Source organism: Ictidomys tridecemlineatus, chromosome 2 (assembly GCF_052094955.1).
Source record: "Ictidomys tridecemlineatus isolate mIctTri1 chromosome 2, mIctTri1.hap1, whole genome shotgun sequence".
Classification (NCBI taxonomy): Eukaryota; Metazoa; Chordata; class Mammalia; order Rodentia; family Sciuridae; genus Ictidomys; species Ictidomys tridecemlineatus.
Genome location: NC_135478.1, coordinates 18,496,794 through 18,522,823, shown reverse-complemented (window position 1 = coordinate 18,522,823; position 26,030 = coordinate 18,496,794). Strand labels below are relative to the sequence as shown.

Here is a 26,030-nt window from a genome sequence, read left to right as displayed (position 1 = left end):
AGTTCAGAGACATTAATCATGGAGAAAATTGGTTTGTTTCCCCAGTATTAGACTTAAAGTAACTACTTCTTTCTTCATGTTTCTAAATTGAATGATGATGCTTCCTCCTCAGCTTGGGTCAAGGTGAAGGTTTTGTCCCCCTTTGGGTTCCAAGAGGAGCTTGCCACACTCCATATGTTTTTCCAAAGGTAGTCTCCTGATGAAGATGACAAAACCAGATATGTTTTCACTGATCTATGGGACTTTCCTACTTCTCTTTGCCACGTGCATCAATTCTTCCATTCCTTTACTAACAAGTATTGTTGAACTAACTTGTTAATCTGGTCATCACCACACAGCTCTTAAATTATTTTAATCTACAAATAAACAGCTAATAAAGCAGACAGATTTTGAATCATGATTTTCTTTTCTGCAGTGCAAATACAACTCTGCTTTGGTTGACAAAGAAGAGAGCAAAGCATTGATCAAGAGACAGGAAGTGGATATTCAGGATCTGAAAGAAACCCTTAGGCTGAGAATACTCTCTGAGGACATTGAGGTACATGTTAACATAGCACTTTATTTGTCTTCTTACTTGTCAATATGTATATTTTTGCATGGAGATTTTTTAATAAAAAAAAAATAGAAGGTTTTTTTTAATGATTAAATCAGAGCCACTTTTCTCATGGGAGGTTGAACGATTCAGAGATAACACTAAAATTGTTGTTTTGGGTAGTTGATCTGTTTTCATTCATTTGTGATGATACCCTGGTAAGTTCCTAAACTGGCTTCCTCATGTAAGAAATGCAGAGTGGAATCGGCATTTACTTGGACGCAGTGGGAGAAGTGAGAGGAAAGGAAAGACTGGCTAACAGTTTGATTTCAGGGTGGCCTCTTACATTTTAGCTAAAGTAGGTTTTAGTTTTGTTGTTGTTCTCATTGTGGGTTTAAATTTATCTTTTTAAAAATTAAGTGGTACTAGCCGGGCATGGTGGCTTACACCTGTAATCCTAGTGATTCAATAGGCTGAGGCAGAAAGATTATGAGTTTAAAGCCAGACTCAACAATTTAGCAAAACCCTGTCTCACAATTTAAAAATAAACAAATAAATAAATAGGACTGAGAATGAAGCTCAGTGGTAAAGCACCCACCCAGTAATACCAGTTTCTTATGTATTCTTCCAGAGATATTTTAGGTTAATCCTAAATACTTTCACATAGATGGTAATCTCCCGTGTATATTGTTCTTCATTTGCTTTAGAAATAAGGTTTTCTCATAATGGTGATGAGATGGGGCATGGAAGAATGGAGGAACTTTAGTTAGAGCAAAGGGGAGGGAGGGGGGAAGGGGGTAGAAATGATGGTGGAATGAGTTAGACATCATTACCCTAAGTAATGAAGACAAGAATAGTGTGAAAATACTTTGTGTGTAAAATCAGTGACTTGAAAAATTGTGCTCTATATGTGTAATATGAATTGAATTGCATTCTGCCATCGTGTATAACAAATTAGAATAAATAAATAATTTAATTTAAAAAAATGAAACTCTTTGGGGAAAAAAAAGAAGTAAGGTTTTCTTGGAAAAATGTGCTACCAATGAAGTAACTTCAACAAATACTTATTGGATCTACCTATTGTACAACCTATATCTGGTCTGGCATTTGGGAATGGAAGAATGATTAAAACATTGTTACATAGGCATGTAGCTTAAGTGTATTGCTATGTAATAAATTACTTGAAGCACAGAAAAGGGAGGGAGGGAAGTAATTCTGCCTGGGGAAATTCCAAAGAGCTTTCCAAAAGAGATAATATTTGTACAAGACTTTGCCCAGGCTGTCCTTGAACTTGACAGTCCTGCCTCAGCCTCCTCAGTTACTAGGATTACAAACATGCTCCACTGTGCCTGGCTAAGTATTTGTAAAAATAGCTTTCTTTACATCAGCAATTCACAAAAACATAGTATTTCATAATCTTAGGGAGAAGGTTTAGCAAGTATCAAGGACAAAACTTGCTGAGACTTGAATAAACCTGTAGGAGACTTGTAGAGGAAGGTACATTATTGCTTTATAAAAATAGAAATTTATGTATTCGAGTTCAAATCTCAATTTTTAAAAATTTGACAAGAGGATTTGAAAATTCCTTTAAATAAATACACAGAATTTCTCAACAAAATGTAGAAAAATAATAATGCAGAGAGATTTGTGAACTAGACATAATAATATCTCAGTGTTGGACTGATGTCAGATCTTTGCAACAATTTGACATGCACAGAGAGACCACCATGAAGGGGAAGGAATTAGTGTGGTGGTAAAAGGGATATTTCACAACAGTGAAGAGAACATGGGTTGTCAATAAATATTAGGAAAAGACCCACTTGAAAAGATAAGGTTAGATTCTTACCAATGCAAGTTCTTAGATTAAACAAATGGTATTACAAAAGTGTTAGAAAACACAAAGACATGATGAATCCCGAAGATTGTTTTTAAAAGTGGCCCTTTGAAAAAAATCTTGGTACTATGGTTAGAAACCAAAAAAGGGAATATTATACAAGTTAAAGACAAAAATAAGACTGAAGGATAGATTGGGGGAAGCTACAACTGATGGCATCAGGTCATCAGCTGAATACATACATAGGTGAGCTCTTACAAGTCACAAGAAGGGACAGAACATCCCTGGTTGGAGGGAAGTGGATGCAAAAAGGTACATGGGCATCCCCCACAAAAAGGAATATAGTGGCACACAAACCTCTTTGGATCGAAGAAGTGCAAATTAAAATATGTTGTAAAGTGTGAGCCTCAAGGAAGATGTGCAGAAGGGGATGATTTCATAGACATTTGGAGGTATTGAGGTCCAGCCTTTAGAGATATAATCTGGTAATATGTTCCTTAAGTTTTTTGTGTATACTTTGAGTTTGTACTTCTAAAAAATTACCCTAAAGAAGTAAATCTAGATATGAGAAAAAAGTATATTTAATACTGAAAAATTTAAGTTAACCAAAATATTCAGTGATGGGTTAAACTGTGATGTATCTATATGAAAAGGAGCCCACCCAAAGAAAATTATACAAGAAAAGAGTGAGTAGATGGAAAAATGTTTGTAATATATCAAGGTTTTTTTGTTGTTGTTGTTAAAAAGCAGATGAATATATACATGCATAGATTTGGAAAGGAAGTATAAGCAGATTCTTCACAGTTTGATAGTGATTACATGCACTGCATACATAGGAATTATGTGTGCAACCTATAGGACTTCTAATTCTGTCTTACTTTCCGTCACCTTACACACTGAAATTGATGACCTGTGAAATGGTGCACTGCCCAGCCCCTACCCAACTGACTTGGTGGTATGGTATTGTGATAGCTATTTACCTGTTAGTATATAAAAGTCTAGAATCAATTAGTGAGACATCAGGTAAGCTCTATACCTCAAGTCCTCCCCAGGAAACAGATCAGCTTTAAGATCCAAAGGGTTGGGGAGGAGTGCAGTTCAACCCCCACTGAGATATTGCTATGCATTTACTGTTCACCTGAATATCAATTGATTGGTTTATCTTGGAATGGATTAGCACTGGCACATAAGCAAAAAAAGACTTTTTTTTTAACATAAAAAAAATCAACCTTTAAAAAATTAGTAGTGATTTGTGAACCTTTATTGGAATATCAAAATTAAGTTCTTTTCTTTATGGGGATTTTGTCCTCTAACAGAGGGATATGCTCTGTGAAGATCTGGCTCATGCCACTGAGCAGCTGAACATGCTCACAGAGGCTTCGAAAAAACACTCAGAGCTGCTGCAGTCAGCCCAGGAAGAACTGACCAAGAAGGACGCCCTGATCCAGGAACTTCAGCACGAGGTAAGCTGCAGAGTGGTGTCACTCAAGATGGTGTCAGGCAGAATCCACAGTGGAGGTTGTCAGGATATTCCTGCCTTGGCTGGGTTCTCTGCACACAAAAGGTGAAGACTGAGGAGAGTGTAGGTGATCTGGCATTTGCACTGTGGATTGTGGATTTGGGTTTGCTCACTTGAATTGATACTTGCATGGCCATATCCTTCCCTGCTCTGAGTCCTTGGCACATGGCTACAACTTCTAACCACTGTGATAAGGGCACAGCTCACCATCATTGTTTGGCCACTATTGTTGTTTTACATTTTTGTATTTTTCTAAAATGAACCTTTTATTATAAAATTTAGAAAGTAAAACCAGGGCAAATTATGGGAGCAAAGGAGATTAGTGGGTTTACTGTATTTATGTGGGTTTGTCTTTGCATCCTCTATTCTGTACCATTGGTCTACAAGTCTATTTTGGTGCCAATACCTGCCATTTTTGTTATTATAGCTCTGGTATAGTGATGCCACCTCCTTCATTCTCTAAGAAACATTTTTATTATTATATTTTATTTCCATAGTATTATGGATTGAACACAAGGATACTCTTATTTTTTGAGACTCATTAAGTTGCCCAGGCTGACTCAAACTTGCCCCCTGCCTGAGCTTCCCTAGTTGGTGGGATTATAGGCATGCATGTCTTTTTTTTTTTTTTTTTTTAATTGGGGTTGAACCTAGGAGTACTTTACCACAGAGTTACATCACCAATCCTTTTTATATTTTATCTTGAGACAAGGTCTCACTCAGTTGCTTAGGGCCTTGCTAAAGTGCTAAGGCTGGCCTTGAACTTGGGATCCTCCTACCTCAGCCTCCTGAGTCACTGAGATTATAGGCATGCCATCACACCCAGCAAGAAATGTCTTTTTTAAATTGATAGATATAATATATATTTATGTGGTACAATGTGATCTTATACAAACACACATTATGGGATGATTTAGTCAAATTAATTGACTTTTTTATTATATTCACATTACATTGCAGTAGATCTCAAAAACTTATTTTTCCTATACACCTGAAATTTTGTACCCCTTAACCAACATGACCAATTCAACTTCCTCTGCTCCCAGCCTCTGGTAACCACTGTTCTCTACTTCTATGAGTTTGGCTTTTTTAGATTCCAGACTTAAGTGAGATCATGTGGGTTTGGCTTTCTGCCTCTGGCTTATTTCAGTTAGCACAGCACCTTCCAGTTTTATCCATGCTGTTATTACAGAGGACTGAATCTGCTTCTTTTTAAGGCTGAACAGCATTTGGTCATTACACCACATTTTCTTACCCACTCATCTGTTGGTGGACATTTAGATCTACTCTAACTTGACTATTGTGAATAAGGCTGCAGTGGACATGGGAGAGCAAAGTTCTCTTCGGTATATTGTTTCTGTTCCTTTGGTTACATACCCAGAAGTGAGATTGCCGGCCAGGTGGTAGTTCTAGTTTAAGTTTTTCAGGGGAAACCTCTATACCATTTTCCTGTGTGTGTGTGTGTGTGTGTGTGTGTGTGTGTGTGTGAAGCCATTCTAATAGGTATGAGGTGATAACCTTATTGTGATTTTTATTTGTATCTCCCTGATGATTGGTGATGCGGAAGCTTGTCTTTTGTAATTAGACCCTGTGTTTCATATCATTTTCTAACTTGTAACCTTTCTTCTGTTCAATTTCCCCAGCTAATCCAAAAGAAAGAGGAAGTAGAACAGAAGAAGAATGAATATAACTTCAAAATGAGGCAACTAGAACACGTAATGGATTTTGCTGCCGAGTATCCCCAGGTACTTCCCAAGAAAAGCATGCATTGCAGGAGGACTGAATAGTTTGTTTTGTGAATGATAAAAATGTAGAAATTACCAGAACCATAGCTTGGTCTTTTTTTTTTTTTTTTAATCTTAGGTATACATAACAGTAGAATGTATTTTGACATATTATACATACATGGTATATAGCTTATTCTAATGAGGATCTCATTCTTTTGGTTGAACGTGATGTGAAGTTTCACTGGTCATGTATAGTCATATATGAACATAGGAAAGTTATTTCTGATTCATTCTACTCTTTCCTTTTCCCACCACCTTCCTTTTCTTCATTCCCATCGTTTAATCCAATGAACTTCTATTCTTCCTGCCTCCGCTTGTTGTATGTTAGCATCCACATATCAGGGAGAACAATCAGCCTTTTGGGGGGGATTGGCTTATTTCATTTAGCATGATAGTCTCCAGTTCCAACTATTTACTGGCAAATGCCATAATTTCATTCTTCTTTATGGCTGAGTAATATTCCATTGTTTATAATAGAGCACATTTTCTTTATTCATTCATCTGTTGAAGGACATCTAGGTTGGTTCCATAGCTTAGCTATTGTAAATTGAGCTTGTTATAAACATTGATATGGCTAATTCACAGGAGTATGCTGACTTTATGTTCTTTGGGTTTGTGCCAAGGAATGGGATAGCTTTGTCTTTTCACTAATGCCCTCTGTCTGCTTTCTCCTTGATAAAAGTACCAGTCTTTGGTGTTTTACTTGGACATGAATTTGAATAATAAGTTAAACCAACTTATGTCTCAGTATGCACTGTGTGCTAGCTTCTTGGCATATACATTTAAATGCATATTCTGTGTATTAGCTATATAGATTTATGAAATCTGTATAGCATCACTTAATCGGGTATTTGGATGAGATGTGATTTTATTTTAGAGTCCTAAAACACCACCACCTCATTTTCAAACACATTTGGCAAAACTCCTGGAAACACAAGAACAAGAGATAGAAGATGGAAGAGCCTCTAAGACATCTTTGCAACATCTTGTAACAAAGCTGAATGAAGACAGAGAAGTCAAAAATGCTGAAATCCTCAGAATGAAGGTACCTGGGTCCTTTTCCCCCTCTAGTAAATTTAATTTTTAAAAATAAGCAGGATTCTCAAGGCTGCTAAGGATAGATATTCAAAGGGCACAGAACTGAAGGTGAACAGAGAAAAGTCTTCCTCCTACCTCTGGTTCCTAGCTACCTAGTTTGAGTCCCAGGGTAGCCGGTTTCTTTTTTCTTATTTGTTAGAGCTTTTCAGTGTGTACACTTGGTTTAAGTCCGTAAGCCTCCTTTTCCTGCCCTATGTGGCCTTTACACAGTTGTATCATATCATACAATTTGTACCAACTACACTGTCTCAGGCGACAGCCTGTATCCTTAAACTTCACCTCATAGTGCTATGCAACTTTGAGGTCTTTGCCATCTTATAAGCATGTTATCTCAGTGTCATTTTATTTTTTTCTTATTTAAAGTAGCATCAACATCTTTTGTTTTTCTTTCATGGTGAACTATATCCTTCACCATTTTTCTGTTATTGGACTTTTTCTTATTGATTTGTGGGCATTCCTTATATATGAAGGAGATTTATTTCCGTCTGTGATAAATTTAAACTAATTTCTTCTGTGCATGGCAGGGCATTTCTATGATTTGGGGTGGAGGCATGTGAAGAGTACATAGATAAATGTGAAGGAGGGATGTGGATGCCCACAGAAATTAGCATTTAGCCTGTTCATTGCTCTGCAGTGAGAGTTTGTTTAGGAACTCAATTAGGTCATGTTAACCAAGTGACATAATGTAAGTAAAGATAGTATCACTCTTGGATTTTGTTTGTCAAGGAGAGAGGATCATTCCTTCCCTTTGAATTCGGGGCACTTCATGCTATCTCAGGAATGGGGCTGTTACCCAGGTTGTCATGATCTTGAAACGTAGAAGAAATTGGGCCAGGATAGTAGAATTAAATTTAAAAGAATATTCCTTGCAGACAAGTGTTTATTCTTCTGGATGGTTACATTCGTGATTTTTAAGTTAGGATCTGATTAAGTATTTTGAGGGATCAACTATGGCAACTTTTGTCATTTTTTTCTCCTAAAGGAATTATAAAATTCCACCCACATAAACAAATGACTTATGTGATATTGATAAGAAACTGTTCAAAGTACCATGGATATGGTCGTGAATCCTAGTTCTGGGCCTCCGAGAACTTGTCACAATCTCTGTTTTATTCAGCAAAACCCCTTGCCCTGTTCTGTACAGAGGAGGAGCTTAAAAGAGGAATGCCCGCTGCAGTCATGGATTGGGGGGCAAAATAATACTGTTGTGTGTTTTCTGAAGAGCATGATTTTGGTATGTTCTTAGGAGCAGTTGTCTGCAATGGAAAACCTGCGCCTGGAATCCCAGCAGTTAAGAGAGAAAAACTGGCTCCTACAAAGTCAGCTGGATGACATTAAAAGGCAGAAGGACAACAGGTGAGAAGAAGCCACCAGAATTCTGTGGGCCAGACCTTGGCCTGCCTGGGTGTGGTTGGATGAGTGAGATTGGGTTGGTTTCATGGTGTATGTGATGTTCCACTAGCCCAGGAAGTGCTCCCTTAGCTGATCTGAAGCAGGTCTGGAGAGGGTGTTGGTTTTTCCAGAGTGGGAAGATAAGGCATTTGTGGTCTCAGCTACTCTGTTACCCTGTGCACTGTAAAGCTACCAGAATGAATTTATAATGTGTGAAATATTTTAATCAAATTACTTCTACTTAAAAAAGATTTTTTTTTTTAATAGTAAATTCAACAAGACAAAGTTCAAGAAGGCTGCTGAAAAATGGGAGGATTCCTGCCATCAGAATTCATGGTCCAGGAACACTCCTGGGCTGGGCCAGAACATCCTCAGCCTTATACACAGAGAGTCCCCTGCCATGACCATCTCTGTGTGTGTGATTTGGCCTCAGCTTAGAGCAGTTGTTTATTTGCATTTGTGCATTTATACATAACATAGTGCCACCAGACCTATGTCCTGTCTCTAATATTTAAAAGCCTTGTGATTTTGAACACATTTTTTAACCTCTTAGTGCCTTAGTCTCCTTAACATTAAAGTGAGGAAAGTTCTATCTTCTTCCCAAGATGTTTTAAAGATTAAAAAGAACATGTACACACACGATTGGGAATGTGGTTGAGTGTCAGAGCACTCGCCAACATGCCTGAGCTCTGGATTCCATCTCCAGCCCCAGAACAACATAAACTTATGTAAAGTACCAGTTACATGCTTGACTAACAGTGTCACTCAATAAAAGGTACTTAATAAGTACCCAATGTAGGATTATGACCCAACCTATTGTTAATTTTCTTCATGAAGGACTAAAGACGAGAGGGGCTATAAAATTATGTGGGATGTTGAAATGAACCAGAGTTGGGGGGGGGGCGTCCTCTGGGATAGAGGACCTTACTGAATTCAGCTTCCCAGAAATATCTATCCAATAGATGCTGTTGCCAGAAAGTCTTTAACAACTCCCCAGCAACCCATCTGAGACAAGAGATTTGAGGGTGGTGATGGAACTGTACTAACAGTCTTTTTTTTAAATAGTTATTTCCCAGTTTTAATAAGTATCAGAGTCAGATTTTGTAAGGCAGGATTTAAGGCAGAAGTCTACATTTTTGATAAGCAATTTCCTCTCCTTCTAGGTAATTGATGAACACAGTCCACAGTCTGCTCACCCAAGTTCCCAAAGGCTCCACCCCCACATCCATTCCTTTTTCAAGAGTAGGTAGAAACATGGAAATAGAACATGCCCAGACTCATTTGTGGTTAAATAAATGATTTAAATACTTTATTTCATAGTCTCATGTCCTTTGTAGAAGGAGCCACACCAAACCTTCTTTGAAAACTCAGGAAAAGGGGTGATCTACAGTCCAGGGGCCAAGTCTAGCCCACAGCCTGTTTTGCAAATAGTTTTATTGGGACATAGTCACCTTTCACTTAAATATTTTTATGGCTGCTTTTTTGCCGAGGTAGACAGATGCGTAGCTGTGACAGAGATGATACGGCCACCAAAGCCTAAAATACTTACTATCTAGTTCCTGACAGGAAAAATCTGCCTTTGCCAGGCACAGTGATATACACTTACAATCCTGGCAACTCAAAGGCCGAGGCAGGAGGATTGCAAGTTCACAGCAGCCTAGGCAACTTAGTGAGACCCTGTCTCAAAATAAAAAATAAAAAGGGCTGAGGATGTAGCTCAGTGGTAGCGCACCCCTGAATTCACTCCCCAGTACTGCCAAAAAAAAAAAAAGAAGTTTGCCTATCCCTGGATTAGCACACAGGAAGCACCTGCCCCCCCCTCATGATGTCGAGTTCTTCCTCACTGGAGTCTCATTGCCATTTTTGTCTAGGCTGCCAGATTCGTTAAGGGAAAGAGACCTTACTGTAGCTTCTGTTTTCCTTCAAGAAATGGTCTTGTACTCACCCGACAGAGAGAGATTCCTAGAGAAGCTCACGGCATTCAGGCAGGTTTTCTAAGGGGGAGGTCTTGCTGTCCATGGGACTGTCCTCGGAACTCACCTCACAGAGGGGGCTGTGCCCCCAGAGTGTTGCCGTCCGTCTGTATTTAGGGAACGTTCCTTTCTCATGAAGAGATTTCTGTGTGGTTCCTCGGGAATCCAAAGGGGAAGTCGGGCTCCAAGGGGCCAAGCCACCCAGAGGCCCCCTGAGAAACACTCCCCACTCAAAAAGGCCCCCTCCCACCTGATCATGCTCATCCAAGGCCATGCCCCATTTTATCTTCAGGTATTACCGCTCTGCATTAGTTTCTACTTTCACTTTCAGCCAGGTCTTGATTAGATTCCCCAGCTCTGCTTTTCATGTTTTTGTACTGGGAGGAATGAGTCCTGAGTTCTGGGGAGCAGCCTTACTTCATCCCATGTGTTGGTCACATATATCAACTGTACTAACTTGACCCATCACCAAAGAGTTAGCTTTTCTTGACATAACTTTCGTTGCGACATATAATGAATTTGAAACTGATACTTGGATCTACTTGACAATGTTTCTCTGTTCACTCTTCTAACCTATGCAGTGACCAGAATCATCCCAACGATCAACAGCTGAAGGGTGAAGAAGAAGAAATTATCAAAGAAAGACTTGCTAAAGTATGATTTACGTGACACAATAGTGTCTTTTTCTATGAGAAAGTTTTCATATTTACATGTTTTTGAAACTATTTTGCTACTGAGATTCCTGTCTTTCCTGCATATGTTGAGCATAATATTTACCGTCGGCATTTAGACATTGCTGAGAGAAGTACCGGGGGTTTGTCTTCGTGCCTGGTGGGAAGTCGCCTGGTTGGCGTGCCCAGTACAGTTCTTCACTTAGCAGCCTTAGAAGGCACAGTGCCTGAAGCCTTGTGAATATGTACCCCATGATGTATGTGTGACTGGGATTGTGGGAGAGGACATTGGTTTGATTTTATTAGCATGAGGGATGGATTGCTTTCTTTTTCAGTCTTTTCTTTTTAATGTTTTAACATCTTTAAATTTGATGTTATAAAGGACCTTAAGCCATCTTTTTTTTTTTCCTTTTTTTTTTTAATCTTATTATAGAGTAAAATAGTCGAAGAAATGATGAAAATGAAGGCAGAGTAAGTAAACTATTTTGTAGTTCAAATGCTTGATTGTCTTTTCTTTATTTTCCTCTAAGGGAATTTTAAGAAATAAGTCCATGGAAAAGCCTAACATCCCTTGAGGAATGCATTTTTATCCTCATGGGCATAAGAAAAGTATAACTGGCCAGGATTCCCTTTTTACATCTATTCTGGTTTCCTCTGATTTAAAACCTTGAGAGGGCCCCTGATACCCACAGGTCATATTTTTTTTGAAGCCATGATTTTAATTTATTCATATAGTTTTCCCATTAATTTATATATCCTTATAAATTGCCTCATTCTTTGATGAACAAGGTACAGTGTATTTTCTATCAAGTTCAAACTAAGTAACCAATAAAATGATAAAATAACATTCAAAAGATGGAGTAATTACCAAAAATTTCTACTTGTTATACATCTTAAGAGAATTTTGAGCTACCATATACCCTCTTACATATTTTTTTAAAAATATTTTATTTTTTAGTTATTGGCGGACACAACATCTTTGTTTGTATGTGGTGCTGAGGATCTAACCCGGGCCGCACGCATGCCAGGCAAGCGCGATACCGCTGAGCCACATCTCCAGCCCCCCTCTTACATATTTTTAATTTGGCCTTTTATCTAAAACTTTTCATTATAAATTTAAATTATTGCAAAGGATGAATAGTCTGGCTTGTTGAACATGATAACATTTGCAATTAAAACTCTTCTCATTCTTTTAAAGGTTTCCAACCAATTTGCTACTTTCTATCCATTTAAAAATACAAGAAGGACTGGGCATGGTGGCACACATATAGTCCTAGCAACTTGGGAGGCCAAGACAGGAAGATCTCAACTTTGAGGCCAGCTTGGGCATTTTAGCAAGATTCTCTCTCAAAATAAAATAAAAAATGAAAAAGGGCTGGGGATGTAACTCAGTGGTAGAGCACCATTGAGTCCAATCCCCAGTACCACAAAAAGGGAAAGGGGGAAAAAAAGAAAAAAGCAAGATAATGAGGGCTGCAGTAGAGTGCTTGCCTAGCATGAATGAGGCCCTAGGTTTGATTCCTCAGCACTGAAAAAAAAATGCATGAGCAAGCCAAGCATGAGGGTGCATGCCTATAATCCCAGGAACTTGGGAGGCTGAGGGGTGAGGATCCCAAGTTCGAGGCCAACCTCATCAATTTAGTGAGGCTCTAATCAACTTAGCAAGACCCTGCCTCAAAATGTGAGGGATGTGGGCTGGGGATGTGGCTCAAGCTGTAGCGCGCTCGCGTGGCATGCGTGTGGCCCAGGTTCGATCCTCAGCACCACATACAAACAAAAATGTTGTGTCTGCCGAAAACTAAAAAATAAATATTTAAAAAAATTCTCTCTCTCTCTCAAAAAAAAAAAAAATGTGAGAGATGTGGCTCAGTGATTAAGCAACCCTGGGTTTAAAAAAAAAAAAAATGAGCAAATTTCTGAGTCTAAAATTATACATTATTCCCTTTTCCTTTGAAATTGAGTTTCCATTCTGTACTCTGCAGAATTTTTTCCCAATAAATTATATTTTGGGGGGAATATTTTATTGATTAACTCATCATTCTACTTAGCAATGAAAATATGTTCACAAGCTAAGAGTAACCCTTTTTTATTTTTATTTTTTTTTTTAGAAAGAGAATTTTTAATATTTATTTTTTAGTTTTCGGCGGACACAACATCTTTGTTTGTATGTGGTGCTGAGGATCCAACCCAGGCCGCACGCATGTCAGGCGAGCAGGCTACCCCTTGAGCCACATCCCCAGCCCAAGAGTAACCCTTTTGAGGGTTTTTGTTGTGCTAGGAATCAAACCCCACAGCCTTGTGCAAGCTGGAGGCATTGTTTGTGCTGGGCTGCTAGCATGCACTGAGCCATGTTCCCAGCCTCCAAAATGTATGTTAAATCATATGGTTTTAAGTGTACAAGTGTGGTATTTTTTTCCTAGGTTGGTTTTTTTGGTTTGTTTGTTTGTTTTGTTTTGTTTTGTTTTGTAGGTGGACAGCATACCTTTATTTATTTATTTGTTTGTTTGTTTGTTTGTTTTTATGTGGTGCTGGTGAAACCCAGTGCCTCACACAGGCTAGGCAAGTACTCTGCCATTGAGCTACATAGAGCCCCAGCCCCTGGGTTCTTATTTGAACTGTCCTAAATTTATTGTAAAATTTTTTAAATTCCAGTACTGAATTGAACACACCCAGGGACTTGCACATGCTAAATAAGTGCTCTATCAATATCTCTAGAGCCCACCCCTAACACCCACACCACCATCTTTTTTTTTTCCAGACAGAATCTAAGTTGCCCAGGCTGGCCTCAAAGTTGTGATCCTTTTGCCTCTCAGCCTCTTGAGTAGCTGGAATTCCAGGCATGCAGCACCATATCCTGGCTATACTTAATAAGATTTTAGTGGAAATGCATCTTTTAATACATTTTATTGTAATGCTTTGTCTTCAAACGACTCGCTATTCTGTTACACTTGATTCTAAAATGAGACAGGAATTCATTATCATTTCTGTTCATGTTTTTATAGATATAAATGTTGAGAAATCTTTTTTCATACATTTACATACTAGCAAATAGCAGTGAAAGGAGTTAAGAGTACTGTCATCCAATTATTTGAACTCTTTCCAAGTTAATATGCCAAAACTTACATGGTGGGCTAGGAATCTAGCTAAGAGGCAGAGCACTTGCCTAGCATGTGTGCAGCCTTGGGTTCTATCCTCAGCACTGCCCCCCACCCCCACCCCAAATCATGGTGCTCTCTCATCAGAAATACTGTTTTAATGATCTTTGATTGATCAGGTGGTCAAAGACCACCCAACCTGTGAAAGATTCATTACTTAATCATTGAGTCATTTGCTTCATAGGCTCAAAAGTGTATACATGTGCTACATGTGAAAACAACCTTTTCATTTGCATATGAGTAGTTTAGAGACTGTCTTCCAGTCAGTTAGTGGTACAACTAAGCCAGGAACCCCAGATCTTTTACAGAAACTTTTCACTGAGCCACATCCCCAGCCCTATTTTGTATTTTATTTAGAGACAGGGTCTCACTGAGTTGCTTAGCACCTCACCGATGCTGAGGCTGGCTTTGAACTCTCGGACTTCTTATCTCAGCTTCCCTAACCACTGGGATTATAAGTGTGCGCCACTGTGCCGGCTTATCACAGGATCTTTGAGAATCCAGACATATGGTTTGTAGAATCAGATTAGAAATAATATTCATTTGAGACTTTTTTAAAAAAGAATAAAAGCTATCTATCTTGGCATATAACTTACAGTCTAGTAACCAGGAGTCCTTGAAACAGGTAGGAGCACACACATCACTGGGCATGGGAATTGGACCCGGCAAATGGTAGACATTGTCTTATCAAGTTAAACCCACAGAAAACTGGCCTGTAGTAGTATAGTAAATTCTGCATACTGCATAATTTCAGTAATCAAAATTTCAAGATTACATCGCATGTGCATTGTATAATAAAAAGCGTTGGTTCCTCTTGGGAAACTATATTCAAACAATTTTATGAAGTCCCTTAAACTATTAAAAAAATAATAACCTTATTTCTTATGTTTCTTTTCAGTTGATAGTTATATAAAATTATAAATTCTAAATTGCATACCCTTGAAGAAATGACTGGTGTCCCACTGGGGACCAGTTTTCAAAATTGGAAATGATTACAGAGATATGGGACAATGAATAAACCATGCAGACTGTGGTGATACTTAGATTACTTCTGCTCTGAGTGGGCTGAATAATTTCATTCTTAATCTTTTTTTTTTTTTTAAAGTATTTTGAAGTTTTCCAAGATAAAAGAGAAGACAAGGTCTTGGTAACTAACTAAAAAAAGCTCCTCTGCTCTGCGGCACTGGCTTTCTGCTTAGTGCAGGCCAGGAAAGCACTAGCCCAGAGCCACACCCCCAGCCTGGCTTTCTTCTTTTGCTGACTGGAGGGGTCTGAATATCAGTGATGCTTCCAAATTTTAGTTTGGGGCTTAGAGGGGAAATATCTAATTTGAGTGCTGTTTTTCAGATACGTTCCTTTGGCATACCGTGAAATATTTATTCTTACAGTCTAGAAGAAGTCCAGGGTGCTCTTCACATCAGGGAGATGGAGTGTCTCCAGATGATGGAGGAAATTGTTCGAACCAGAGCATTAGAGTCGAAAGCCTTCCAGGAAAAGGAACGCCTGAGATCAAAACTGGAAGAGATGTATGAAGAGAATGAGAGGAGGTCCCAGGTGTGTTAGCGTGGGGACTTCTCACGGTTCTTAGGACACTTAAATACAACTAATCCACACAAGCTCAGTTCTGTGATTGCATGTCCTTGCTTCCACGTTTCTCTCATGTACACAGAGGTGTGTGTGGCCACAGAAGCTGGGGATCTGGACTCTCACTTCCTGTGTTCTTGGAGGGCAATAAGTAATGTAATTTTGAAAGTTCTGCTTCTCATTTACCCCCTTGGGGTGATTTTCCTGCAGGAGATGATGATGCTAAGGAAGCAGGTGGAATTTCTCACTGAGGAGAATGGGAAGCTGGTGGGCCACCAAAACCTACATCAGAAGATTCAATACGTTGTGCGACTGAAGAAGGAAAATGTCAGGCTTCTCGAGGTACACTCTGAAAAGCATTCTGAATAAATTCACTCTGAGTTCAAAGTGATTCTCTTGGTAAAGTTAATTAAAGTTTAATGACTGCGTCAATTAACAGCTTCAGAGAACTTCCTAAATTCAAAATAATTCTGTTCATTACAATCTGATATAATTGAATCAGTTAAAATTCTCATAAATGCCAGTTTTTGTTTGTTGAGTAGTTTACAAATCAAGCATTCTAATCTTAATTTGAAATACAAACGTGATAAATGGTAAGAATAACTCCTCCTGTACTCCTGAAAAAATTAGGACTTTAACTTTTTTTTATTTTAATTCTTTTTTTTCTTTTTTTTAAATTACTTATAGGAGTCAGAAAAGTTGCGTGCTGAAAATATATTTTTAAAGGAAAAGAAAAAGAGTGAATCCTAAGGATCCTGGTCAACTACTAAGGCATCGTCTTGTTTGGAGATTTATTTTTTATTTTTCTCAAAAGTAAGACATAGTCTTGTCTACTTAGCAGAGCTGAATTTGAGGATCTTAATTATGACATGTGTATGGGGGGGCAGAAAATGACCCTTGAATTTTCTAATGAACATACTGTATACAGGTACACCTGTGACAGTATGCAGCATACTATTAAGGGGCTATGTCTCCATTTTCAGACTTGAAATTGGTTGTAAATACTGGAAAAACCCTTTTGTCTTTAAAATAAGAACCTGTAGCTAAGTTTGCAGTAGATGTTAGATCATTTTCTTCTCAGGTAATCTCCTTTGATTCTTGTGGCAGCTCTAACAATATATGGTGGTTCAATAACTTTCAGTGAATTTAATGGTTGGTTTTGTAGTGAACTTGTTAATATAGTTGGTTTTTTTTTGTTTGTTTTCTTTATTCTCATGAGCATTTTCTATGATTGTAAATATTGAACATTTTTCAAATAAAGTCTTTAAAAAACAATGAAGTGACTTAGATTGTTCATTCCCTGGTTACTCAGCATATACTTAGTGGAACTCCTACTGGATGCCAGGCTCTGCTCATCAGTGAACAAAGCAAATACAAACTCCTGCCCTCAAGAAGTTTCTGTGTATTGGAACTTAATTCTTTTTTTATTGAGAATAATACTCCATTATATGAATATGTCACATTTTATATATCTCTTCATCAGGTGATGGACATTTGAATTATTTCCAACTTGGAAATAATGTCACTGTAAACATACATATGTAAATCTTGGTGTGGACATAGGATTCATATCTAGGAATGGAATTGCTAGGTCATCTGTGAAGCAAGTGTCTAACTTTCTAGACATTGCTTACCTTTTCCAAATCTACCATTTGGCTGTGCCATTTTACAGTCCCAGAGCCATCTGTACCTCTTTCTCCACATCTTCAATACTCATTATTGTCAGGTTTTCTTACTACAGCTATCCTCGTAGGTCTGTACTGGTATATCACTTGTATTTCCCTGGTGACTAAGGCTTTTCAACATTTTTTCATATTAGGAAATACTACTACTGAGCAATACAAGGGACAAACTGATCCCTCACAACACATGCTAAATAAAAGATACCAGACCCAAAGGACTACATGTATATCACATGCTTTCGTTTATGTGAAATGTTCAGAAAATGCAAAACAATGGGAAGCAGATCATTGGTTGCTTGGCTTGGAGTATGAAAGACTGTATGGCATGAGGGAACTTTTTCAAGTGGCAGAAATGTAGTTTGTGGACATGGCTATGCAACTCTAAATTACTAAAGATTGAATTGTACACTTGAGTGAATTTTGCCAAGCATGGTCATACACACCCAGACACTTGGGAGGCTGAGGTAGGAGGACTGCAAATTCATGACCATCCTGAGCCATCTTATCAAGACCCTATCTCAAAATTAAAATTGTGCTGAGGATGAAGCTCAATGTTAGAAAACCCCTAGGTTCATCCAAAGTACCAACAAACACATTTAAAAAAAATTTTTTTTTAAAGAATTTGGGATATAACTCAGTTGAAGAGCACTTGCCTAGACTGTAAGAAGCCCTGGGTTCAATCACTAATACTGCCAAAAAGAAAAGAAATCAGTGAATTTTACAGTTTTTTAGTTATACCTCTTAATAAAGCTGTAGAAAGAAGTTTAAATTTAATGTATGTTTGAAGTCTCAAGGAATAGTAGTAAATCCCTAAAGGCCGGGAATGTAAAAGGAATTTAAAAGGTAGCAACTGCCTTGGAGGGAGAAGGTAGAGTACTGACACTGGTAGTGAAGAGGCTTGGGTCTTAACACCTGTGTTAGCTAGGGCTGCCATAACAAATGACAGACTGGGTGACTTAAAGCCACAGTTTATTTTCTCACAGTTCTGGGGCCAGAAGTCCAAAATCAAGGTGTGTTGGCCCGGAAGAGCATATGTCCCATGCCATTCTCTCAGTTCCTGGTGTTGCCAACAATCCTTTGTGTTCCTTTGCCTGTAGAAGTGTCATTCCATTCATAGTATCACATGTATCATGGGGTTCTCCCTACTGCTCCCCGCCTTTTATCAAACCCAAGACCTTATGCATGCTAGATAATCACCCTACCACCAAGCTGCACACGCCCCTGCACCGCTTTTCTTATGAGGACCCAGTCATATTGGATTAGATTATTGCGATTACATGTGCAATTACCCTGTTTCCAAATAAAGTCACACTTACAGCTACCAGCAGTTAAGACCTTAACCTATCTCTTTAGGGGACACAATTTAACCTGTAACATCACTCATAGCAAGGAAAGAAGACAAGGTTGTCCTCAGGACATGGAGTTAGGATTAAGAACCCAAGGAGTACAGGGATCTGGTCTTACGCATCCAGGTTACTATGATGCTTGGAACAGGAAGGGCCTGGCCCAGATTATGTGCTCATTTGTTTGACTGAACAGGAGAAAAGACAGGCACAGAGGAACGGACACCATGAAAAGAAACGTCACTGAGGCAAGGCTGGAGAAAAAAGGGTGGCAGAAGGCACTCATTGCCCAGGTCACCACAGCCCCCACCATCACCCCAGGGGCTTCACGCTTTAAAATTCCCTCTTTGCCCCCTTTTAGATTATGACATCTGGCTCTTCTAGGTGAGGAGGAGTCTAGGGTTTCCCAGAACTCAATGGATCATTTTTTTACTTATAAGCCATCTTTAAGTTTTGTTTTAAATTTTTTTTTTTAAGTAAACATGGAATGGGAGATTCCCCTCATTTTCCCAGTTGAGGCAATTCTGGCTTGCATCATTTTTTAGTAAGTTTGTCCACAGTGTATTCAAACATCTGTAGAAAGGTCACAGATGAGTTGGTCACACTATCCAGTGCTGCAGCAGGAACAGAAAAAAGGCATGTATTTTTCTGCCCTGACAAAGTCCTGTGAGGGAACATGTATGCTGCAGGATGCCCATGTGCACTTAGAACAACAGTCACTTAAAGCTTTGCTCCTCCGTGTGGTCCTTTAACCAGTAGCACTGCTACTGTCTTGGAGGAGCTCGTTAGAGCCTCAGTCCAGCTCCAGATAGCTTCAATGCAATGCCCTGCACTAGGCCTTAGACATCTGAAAACAACTGAATATGTAATTAACTATCCTCAAGGAGCTGGCAGGCTAGTACAGACGGACAACCACAGGACTGGTGAAAATTTCAGAGCAGGTGGCTTGAAGATGCTCAACTGCTAGTCCTAGAAAAGACATTGTTTGTTCTAAGAGAACCCCTTGTACATTATGCAGTATTGATCAGGCAGACACCACTTGATTTCTTGAAGATTCAAAGTAAGGAGTTTTAAAGGGAACATTTTTTGAGCCGGGGTTTACTTTATGTATTTTTTCTGAGCTTCAATTTTCTCATCTGCAAAATGGGACAGTCTGTACCTCATAGGAGTTACAGGGATCATCCATGATTTTATTTGAGCCACAAACCACCCTATGGGCGAAGCAAGGTGGCACACAAACACTTCCATGAAAACTCTCAGAACAGGGAACAGAATGCTGTTGAACATTATGTGTGCTGTGAAATCATTTGTGTTTTAGAAAACTCCCAGGCTGGCGAGGTAGTTCACCTCACCTGCTGAGCATGCGAGGAGGCAAGGGATTCAATTCTCAGCATGGAAGCTGGGGGATGGGGTGGGCTGGGGATCCCATATATAAAATACTTTTAACATTTGTACTCTAACTAAATATGCATAGAGAAAAAGTACTAATTTTCCTGGAGAGTGGAAATAGCATACATTCCAACAGTTCTATGATTTCAAGAAAATGCAATTTTTAAAATGACATTATAAAGACACATAATTGCATAGAAGATCAGAGGTGACATTGATCTGAGCAGAGTGACTACGGACGACTTCTCACTGCCTACCCTCATGTTAACTTCCCACGTAGGGCGCACCACCCTCTCTCCACCCCAGCCTCCTTTCTCAGTCCGGAGGTGTCCAGCGCCCTCTGTCGAAGCAGCTCTTCATTGTACGTGTCTGGACCTAGGAAGAACAGGTGAGCGGGCAGGAGGCGTGGGAATGCAGGTGACTCGCGGTTCCGACGAGTCAGGACAGGGCATGAATACGCTGCGGGGGTCGGTGCAGGGCAGCGCTGTGTGGCCGGGGTTGAGGCCGCAGGTTGCAAGCGGTTGTCGTTCCGCAGCCACAGCCGCCACGCGGTCCCCGGACCTGGCGTCTACACTGCGGGCCTTGCACCACCCTGCGTAAGCCGGGAGCTGCGGACGACGGGCTCACGTAAGCACGTCACGTGGCCGCCTCCGGAGCGTGGACCGTCACGTGGGCACGTCCTCAGCGCTCGGGCTCCGGTGGGCGGGCGCGCGGCTGACAGCCGGCGGCGGGCAGCGGGTGGCAGGCGTCATGGCGGCGCGGTCGCTGCCGCAGCCACAGCCGCAGCCCCCTAGGGGCGCCGTGTCGGCCACCGCCTACCCCGACACGCCAGCCGAGGTGCCTCCGCACCTGCAGGCCGGCGCGATGCGGCGCCGCTTCTGGGGCGCGTTCAACTGCCTGTGCGCCGGCGCGTTCGGGGCCCTGGCCGCCGCCGCCGCTAAGCTGGCCTTCGGCAGCGAGGTGCAGCCCGGGGCGGGCGGCGGGGGGCGGCGGGCGGGCGCCGCGGGCTCCGGGGCGGGCGGGGGGCCTGCAGCCGGCGCCGCAGTGAGCCGGGCAGGCGGGAGCGGCCTCCTCCCGAGTCGCGCCGACCCGGGTCCCGCGCGGGCGGTAAGAGACGGCGGACGAGGCCTCCTCCTGACAGGTCTAAAACCTTCCCTGCGGTTGGGCTAGTTCCGCTCTGGGGGAGACCGCCACCTCCCACCTCTCATTTTAAGTCCCCTGTGCCTCAGACTTTCTCTGCACGCGATTCCAAGGTGAGAAACCCGCTGCCCATCGCTCTTCTGTCATTATCGGGTGTTCTGGCCGGTCTACCCTATTGCCAGGAAAATTGGGCGTGTGGGGTACCCTAGGCATACGGGGATACTGGAAAGAACCGTCTGGAAATTCTCCTGAACTGAGAACGCCCCCCCCCCCCCAGCATCCTCCCTCCAGGGCTCAGATGCATCCCCTTCGCCTCCCATCCCCAGTCTCTGCTTGATAGAGGAGTCTCATTGCATCCCCAACCCAGAGTTGGGCTTGGACCCGACAGTCTGTTTAGGGCTAAGTCAGTGGGAGCTGCCACGCTTGCAATTGGTGTACTGTGGGGTGTGATTCTTGGGGTAAGTGGTCCAAAGTAAAACAAATGACTCTGTGGACTGGAAAGGTTTTTAGTCTTTATCAGTTGCCACCCAGCCTTCATAACCCTTTATGTCAGCAGGCTGCCACTGGACCATAAGATGCCTTGTGTAAATTATAAAGAAGCACTCTTTTGGGCTGGGAATAATAGCTCAGTTAATAGAGTGCTTGCCTTGTATGCACAAAGCCCTGAGTTCAATCCTCAACATCACCACCACCACCAAAAAAAAAAAAAAAGCACTCTTTTCTCAAATATTTAGCTTCTGGTAAACCTAAGAGAAATAAGTAGGAGGTCTAGATAGGCCCAATCCATGGAAGAAGCATGCATGTCTGCAGGCAGTTTCCTTATTCTCAGCCAAGCAAGAAGGTCTATATAGGTTTTGTATAGGAGGCTTCTAAAGATTCCCTTTTCTCTCAAGGGTTTCTTTTTTTTAAAAAAAGGAAAGAAGAAAGAAAAAAATCTTTAGGTCCTTGAAGTGATGCCTGGAATGACTCACATCACTTCCGATGGTGTATCCCCAGTCAGGGCCATGTCCTGGTTAAGAGCATGGAACTACAGTATCTAGGGTTGAATCCTATGGGCTCTCATACTGTGGCACTTTAGGCAAGTTATGCAGTGCCCCTGGTTCTTTATCTGTAAAATGAAGTTAAGGAATAAGCAAGAATGCACCGAAAACACCTGCACAGGTAAAGTCTTAGCACAAAAGAGGCCCAGGAATGCCCTAAGGAGCTGGCCTGAATGAATTTGTAACTTGGGGATTGGGGAGCCTCGTGGAGGGAGGTATGGCCAATTCGTGCCTTGCCTGATCCTGGGAAGTAAGGACTCCCCACCCCCACTTATAAGCACATACCAAGTAATAACTACTAGGTCCTGTGGTCTGCAAGCGTTGGTTCCTGTGGGACCAGTAAGAGAGGTCTGTGTTCACTGGAAAATACTAATTCTGGGTTAGTGTTTCACAGCCAGCAAGAGTCTTCTCTGACTGTTCCATCTGGAAGATGGGTCTGCTGCCCACTGAGGGTTAAGTGAAAACCTGCCCTAGAAAGTTTTGAGTCTCCGTGGGCTGTGGTGCCATCTTAGTAGGGGTCTGGCTGCCACAGTTATGTCCCTGGGTGAGCTGTAAGGGGAGCTGCAGGTGGATGGGCATGGCTGCAGCGACACTTTCTCCCACAGGTGAACATGAGCTTATGCATCTTAGGCATTATTGTGATGGCGAGCACCAATTCCTTGATGTGGACCTTCTTCAGTCGGGGCCTCAGTTTCTCCATGTCTTCAGCCATTGCATCTGTCACAGTGACTTTTTCAAACATCCTCAGCTCAGTGAGTAGCCTGAGGGTCTGGTGCCCTTGTACTAAACCTGGGTTCTGGGTGAGTTGTGCATGAGGGACCCCTGCTTTCCCAGGGGAAAGAACAGGATGTGAAGCAGAGGTTGGGCTCTGGCTGACCCCCACTTTGCTGTTCCTCTAATCATGGAGCCATTAAATATGAAGGGTTGGGGCTGGGGCTGTAACTCAATGGTAGAGTGCCTGCCTCGCAAGTGTGAAGCACTGGGTTCGATCCTCAGCACCACATAAAAATAAATAAATATTTTGTGTTCATCTGCAACTAAAAAAATATTTTTAAAAAACATGATGGACGGGTTGGGGTTGTAGCTCAGTGGCTGAGGGCTTGCCTCACATGCGTGAGGCTCTGGGCTCGATCCTCAACACCACATAAAAAAATAAAAAAGTAAAAAACAAAGATATTGTGTCTATCTACAGCTATAAAAAATATATGATGGACTTCTCAAATTAGATAAGAATACAGCCTGGCTTGGTGCTCCTTCCAGCCTGGGGACTTCTTTCTGAAGTCCCTCTGTAGCCTAGCTGTCTCCTAGGGGTCTGTGAATTTGAGCATGAGCCCTGGAGGGTCCAGGTTCCTTCTGGTGGTCTGAAGTTAACAGGGCGGATCTGAGCCCAGTCATTCCTAAAGTTCTGGGAGGAAGGCTGTGGTAGCTTAGCATGGGTCAGTGACTGCCAGGAACCATCTCTATGTTAGGTCCACCTGCCAGCCTGTGCTGGGTCTTTCTCACGTTCTCTGTTAGGGTCTAATGCTGTGAGTGAGGCGACACCCCACTTCTACTGGGGAGTCAGAGGTGAATGGAGTGAGCGGTGAAGGTGACGGCCAGGTGCGAAGCCCCAGGATGCTGGCTCTAGACCTTTGCCGCTGGCACCTTCAGGGAGAATGTCAGCCAAAGGAGAGTGTGTTATGCCCACCCATGGAGGGCAGGTCCCTCACCGCTATCTCTTCTGCGCAGGCTTTCCTGGGCTACGTGCTGTATGGAGAGTGCCAGGAAGTCCTGTGGTGGGGAGGAGTGTTCCTCATCCTCTGTGGGCTCACCCTGATCCACAGGAAGCTCCCGCCCACCTGGAAGGCTCTTCCAAACAAGCAGCAATGACACCAGCTGGCAGGACCAAGAGCTGATAAGGCCACCATGGTGCCCAGCCTTGGGTTGGTGTGCAGAATTGCTTCCAGGGGGACCTGGGTATGCAGCCTTCTTACCGTTGGCCATGGGGTGATGCCAGACCAGGCAGGTCTTCGGGCCAGCCCTGCTCCCAAGGGAACAAGCCTCCGATCTCCAAGCCCTGAGTGCAGAAGCTGTGGCTTCTTTGAGGAGGAGAGGCAGTGCGGCAGTGCTCTTTCAGAGGTGTCCTCAGTCATCTGCGTAAAGTTTTGACTCTCATGTTCCTGAGCCCAGGCGGATGCTGAGCTCCTGGGTTGCTCAGCTTCATGTATGGTGCCTGAAATCACACTGTAACTATAGTCCTGTTGTCCAAGGCCGTCACAGACCTCTAGTGTCAGTGACTAGTGGGGCTTTCTGACAACTCCGTGCTGACTTATAGGCCATCTATGTCATGCTTATGTATTATGGCAAGCAAAAGGAAACCTGAGTTAATAAATAACTTTTTTTGTAAGTTAAAACTATCAGAATGGAATCTTAATTCTTTCCTTGCTTCTGGAGTTAGAGGGAGCAGCCAGGGTGAGCTGAACTTCCAGAGTGGGGCAGGTGGAGAGCGGCAAGCATGGAGGTTCTGCCTGGTAGTGCCTGGCTGCTCTGCTGCCTGTATTCCTTCTGGAGTCTGCCAGGCCAGCGCTCGACATTCGGCCATTCTCTCAAGGAGGAAAGTTGGATCTCATTTTGGAGCCCTCATTCATTTTCCATATCAGGAAAGAAACCTGGGCCAAAGGTTGGCCCCACCCTTTGGTCTCCTCTGTCCTTTGTTTCCCTTCAGTTCTTTTGCTAACTTATATCTTGTGAATGTAATTCCTAGCTCAGAATAGTCTGGCACTGCCATTTTTCTCTCTGTGCACAGCATTAACCTGCACTCACCTGCTCCAGCTCTTTACTGGGGTTCCCCCTGACCCTTCACCAGTCCCCTGAGCCTGATCCCCATCAGGGCTTCTTCATTCACTCCTTGCAGATGAGAGGGCCCTGATGTACTGTCCAGGACAGAGGAAGCTGGTCTAGGCTCCTCCTCTGGCACAACCTCTGTGGCTCTCCTCTCCTCTCCTTCTCCAACAGTCTCACGGCTCTGGCTAACTGAGGTTGGCCCTCATCTACCACTACAACAAGGGTTCTCTCTGTTGATAGCTCCTTAGTCCCCATTGCCCCACCTGATCCCCAGGTGCTGGAGTCACCCTCAACATCTGGTTACAACCCAACAAATTTCAGTTCATTCTCATGGAAAAAAACTATAGTTAGAATAAAAAAAGCTATAGCTAGAAATAGAAGGACACTCCCTTAACATGGTAAAAGCAATATATGTACAATATACCACTAACATTATAGTGGTGAAAGGCAGAAAGCTTTTCCCCTAAGCTCAGAAACAAGACAAGGACTTCTGCTTTCACTCCTTCTATTCCACATAGTTCTGGAAGTCCTAACTGGAGCAGTTAGTCAAAGAAAAGAAATAAGATGTCTAAATTGTAAAGAAAGAAGTAAAATTATCTCTCTTCACAGATGATATGATTTTAATATATGGAAAATCCTAAAGATTCCTTAAAATGTTAGAATTAAGAAATTCAGCAAAGTTGCCTCATACAAAAGCAACATTCAAAAATCAGTTCCCGTTCTACACACTAACAATGAGCAAGCTAAAAGGAACTTTTTTTCAACTCAACAGTGGCATCAAAAATAATAAGATACTTAAAAATGTATCTAACCAAGGAGGTGGAAGACTTGTGCACTAAAAGCTACAAAAGATTACAGAAAGAAATTAGGGAAGACATAAATAAATGTAAATACATTACATGTTCATGGAAGACTATTGTAAGATGACATACCACCCAAAGTGATTTACAGATTCAATCCAATTCCCTGAAAGTATCAATGGTGTTTTTGCAGAAATTGACATCCTAAAATTCATATGGAATACCAAGAGCTGAGTAGCCAAAACAATGTTGGAAAAAGATCAGAGTT

At 41.6% G+C, this 26,030-nt stretch overlaps 2 protein-coding genes across 4 annotated transcripts in view; both read left to right on the top strand.

Moving 5' to 3' along the window:
- Positions 1-16,820, top strand: part of Kif15 (kinesin family member 15) — a 58,504-nt gene extending 41,684 nt beyond the window's left edge. The window contains exons 26-35 of one of the 3 annotated variants that reach the window (XM_005337903.4): positions 416-538; positions 3,683-3,829; positions 5,529-5,630; positions 6,550-6,717; positions 8,017-8,126; positions 10,717-10,789; positions 11,240-11,277; positions 15,350-15,515; positions 15,756-15,887; positions 16,233-16,820. In XM_005337903.4, coding sequence (XP_005337960.1) covers positions 416-538; positions 3,683-3,829; positions 5,529-5,630; positions 6,550-6,717; positions 8,017-8,126; positions 10,717-10,789; positions 11,240-11,277; positions 15,350-15,515; positions 15,756-15,887; positions 16,233-16,295 — 1,122 coding nt within the window. In that variant the 3' untranslated portion in view covers positions 16,296-16,820. Of the gene's footprint in view, positions 1-415; positions 539-3,682; positions 3,830-5,528; positions 5,631-6,549; positions 6,718-8,016; positions 8,127-8,429; positions 9,975-10,033; positions 10,697-10,716; positions 10,790-11,239; positions 11,278-15,349; positions 15,516-15,755; positions 15,888-16,232 lie in introns of those variants that run through there. The other 2 variants (XM_078037995.1, XM_040290077.2) reach the window with 2 other exon arrangements.
- A 3,801-nt stretch (positions 16,821-20,621) lies between these two features.
- On the top strand, positions 20,622-24,532 carry Tmem42 (transmembrane protein 42). The gene is made up of 3 exons (XM_078037993.1): positions 20,622-20,919; positions 22,745-22,891; positions 23,868-24,532. Exons 1-3 carry the CDS (start codon positions 20,710-20,712, stop codon positions 24,006-24,008), a joined length of 498 nt encoding a protein of 165 aa, XP_077894119.1. The 5' UTR covers positions 20,622-20,709; the 3' UTR covers positions 24,009-24,532.
- Positions 24,533-26,030: the final 1,498 nt, after the last annotated feature.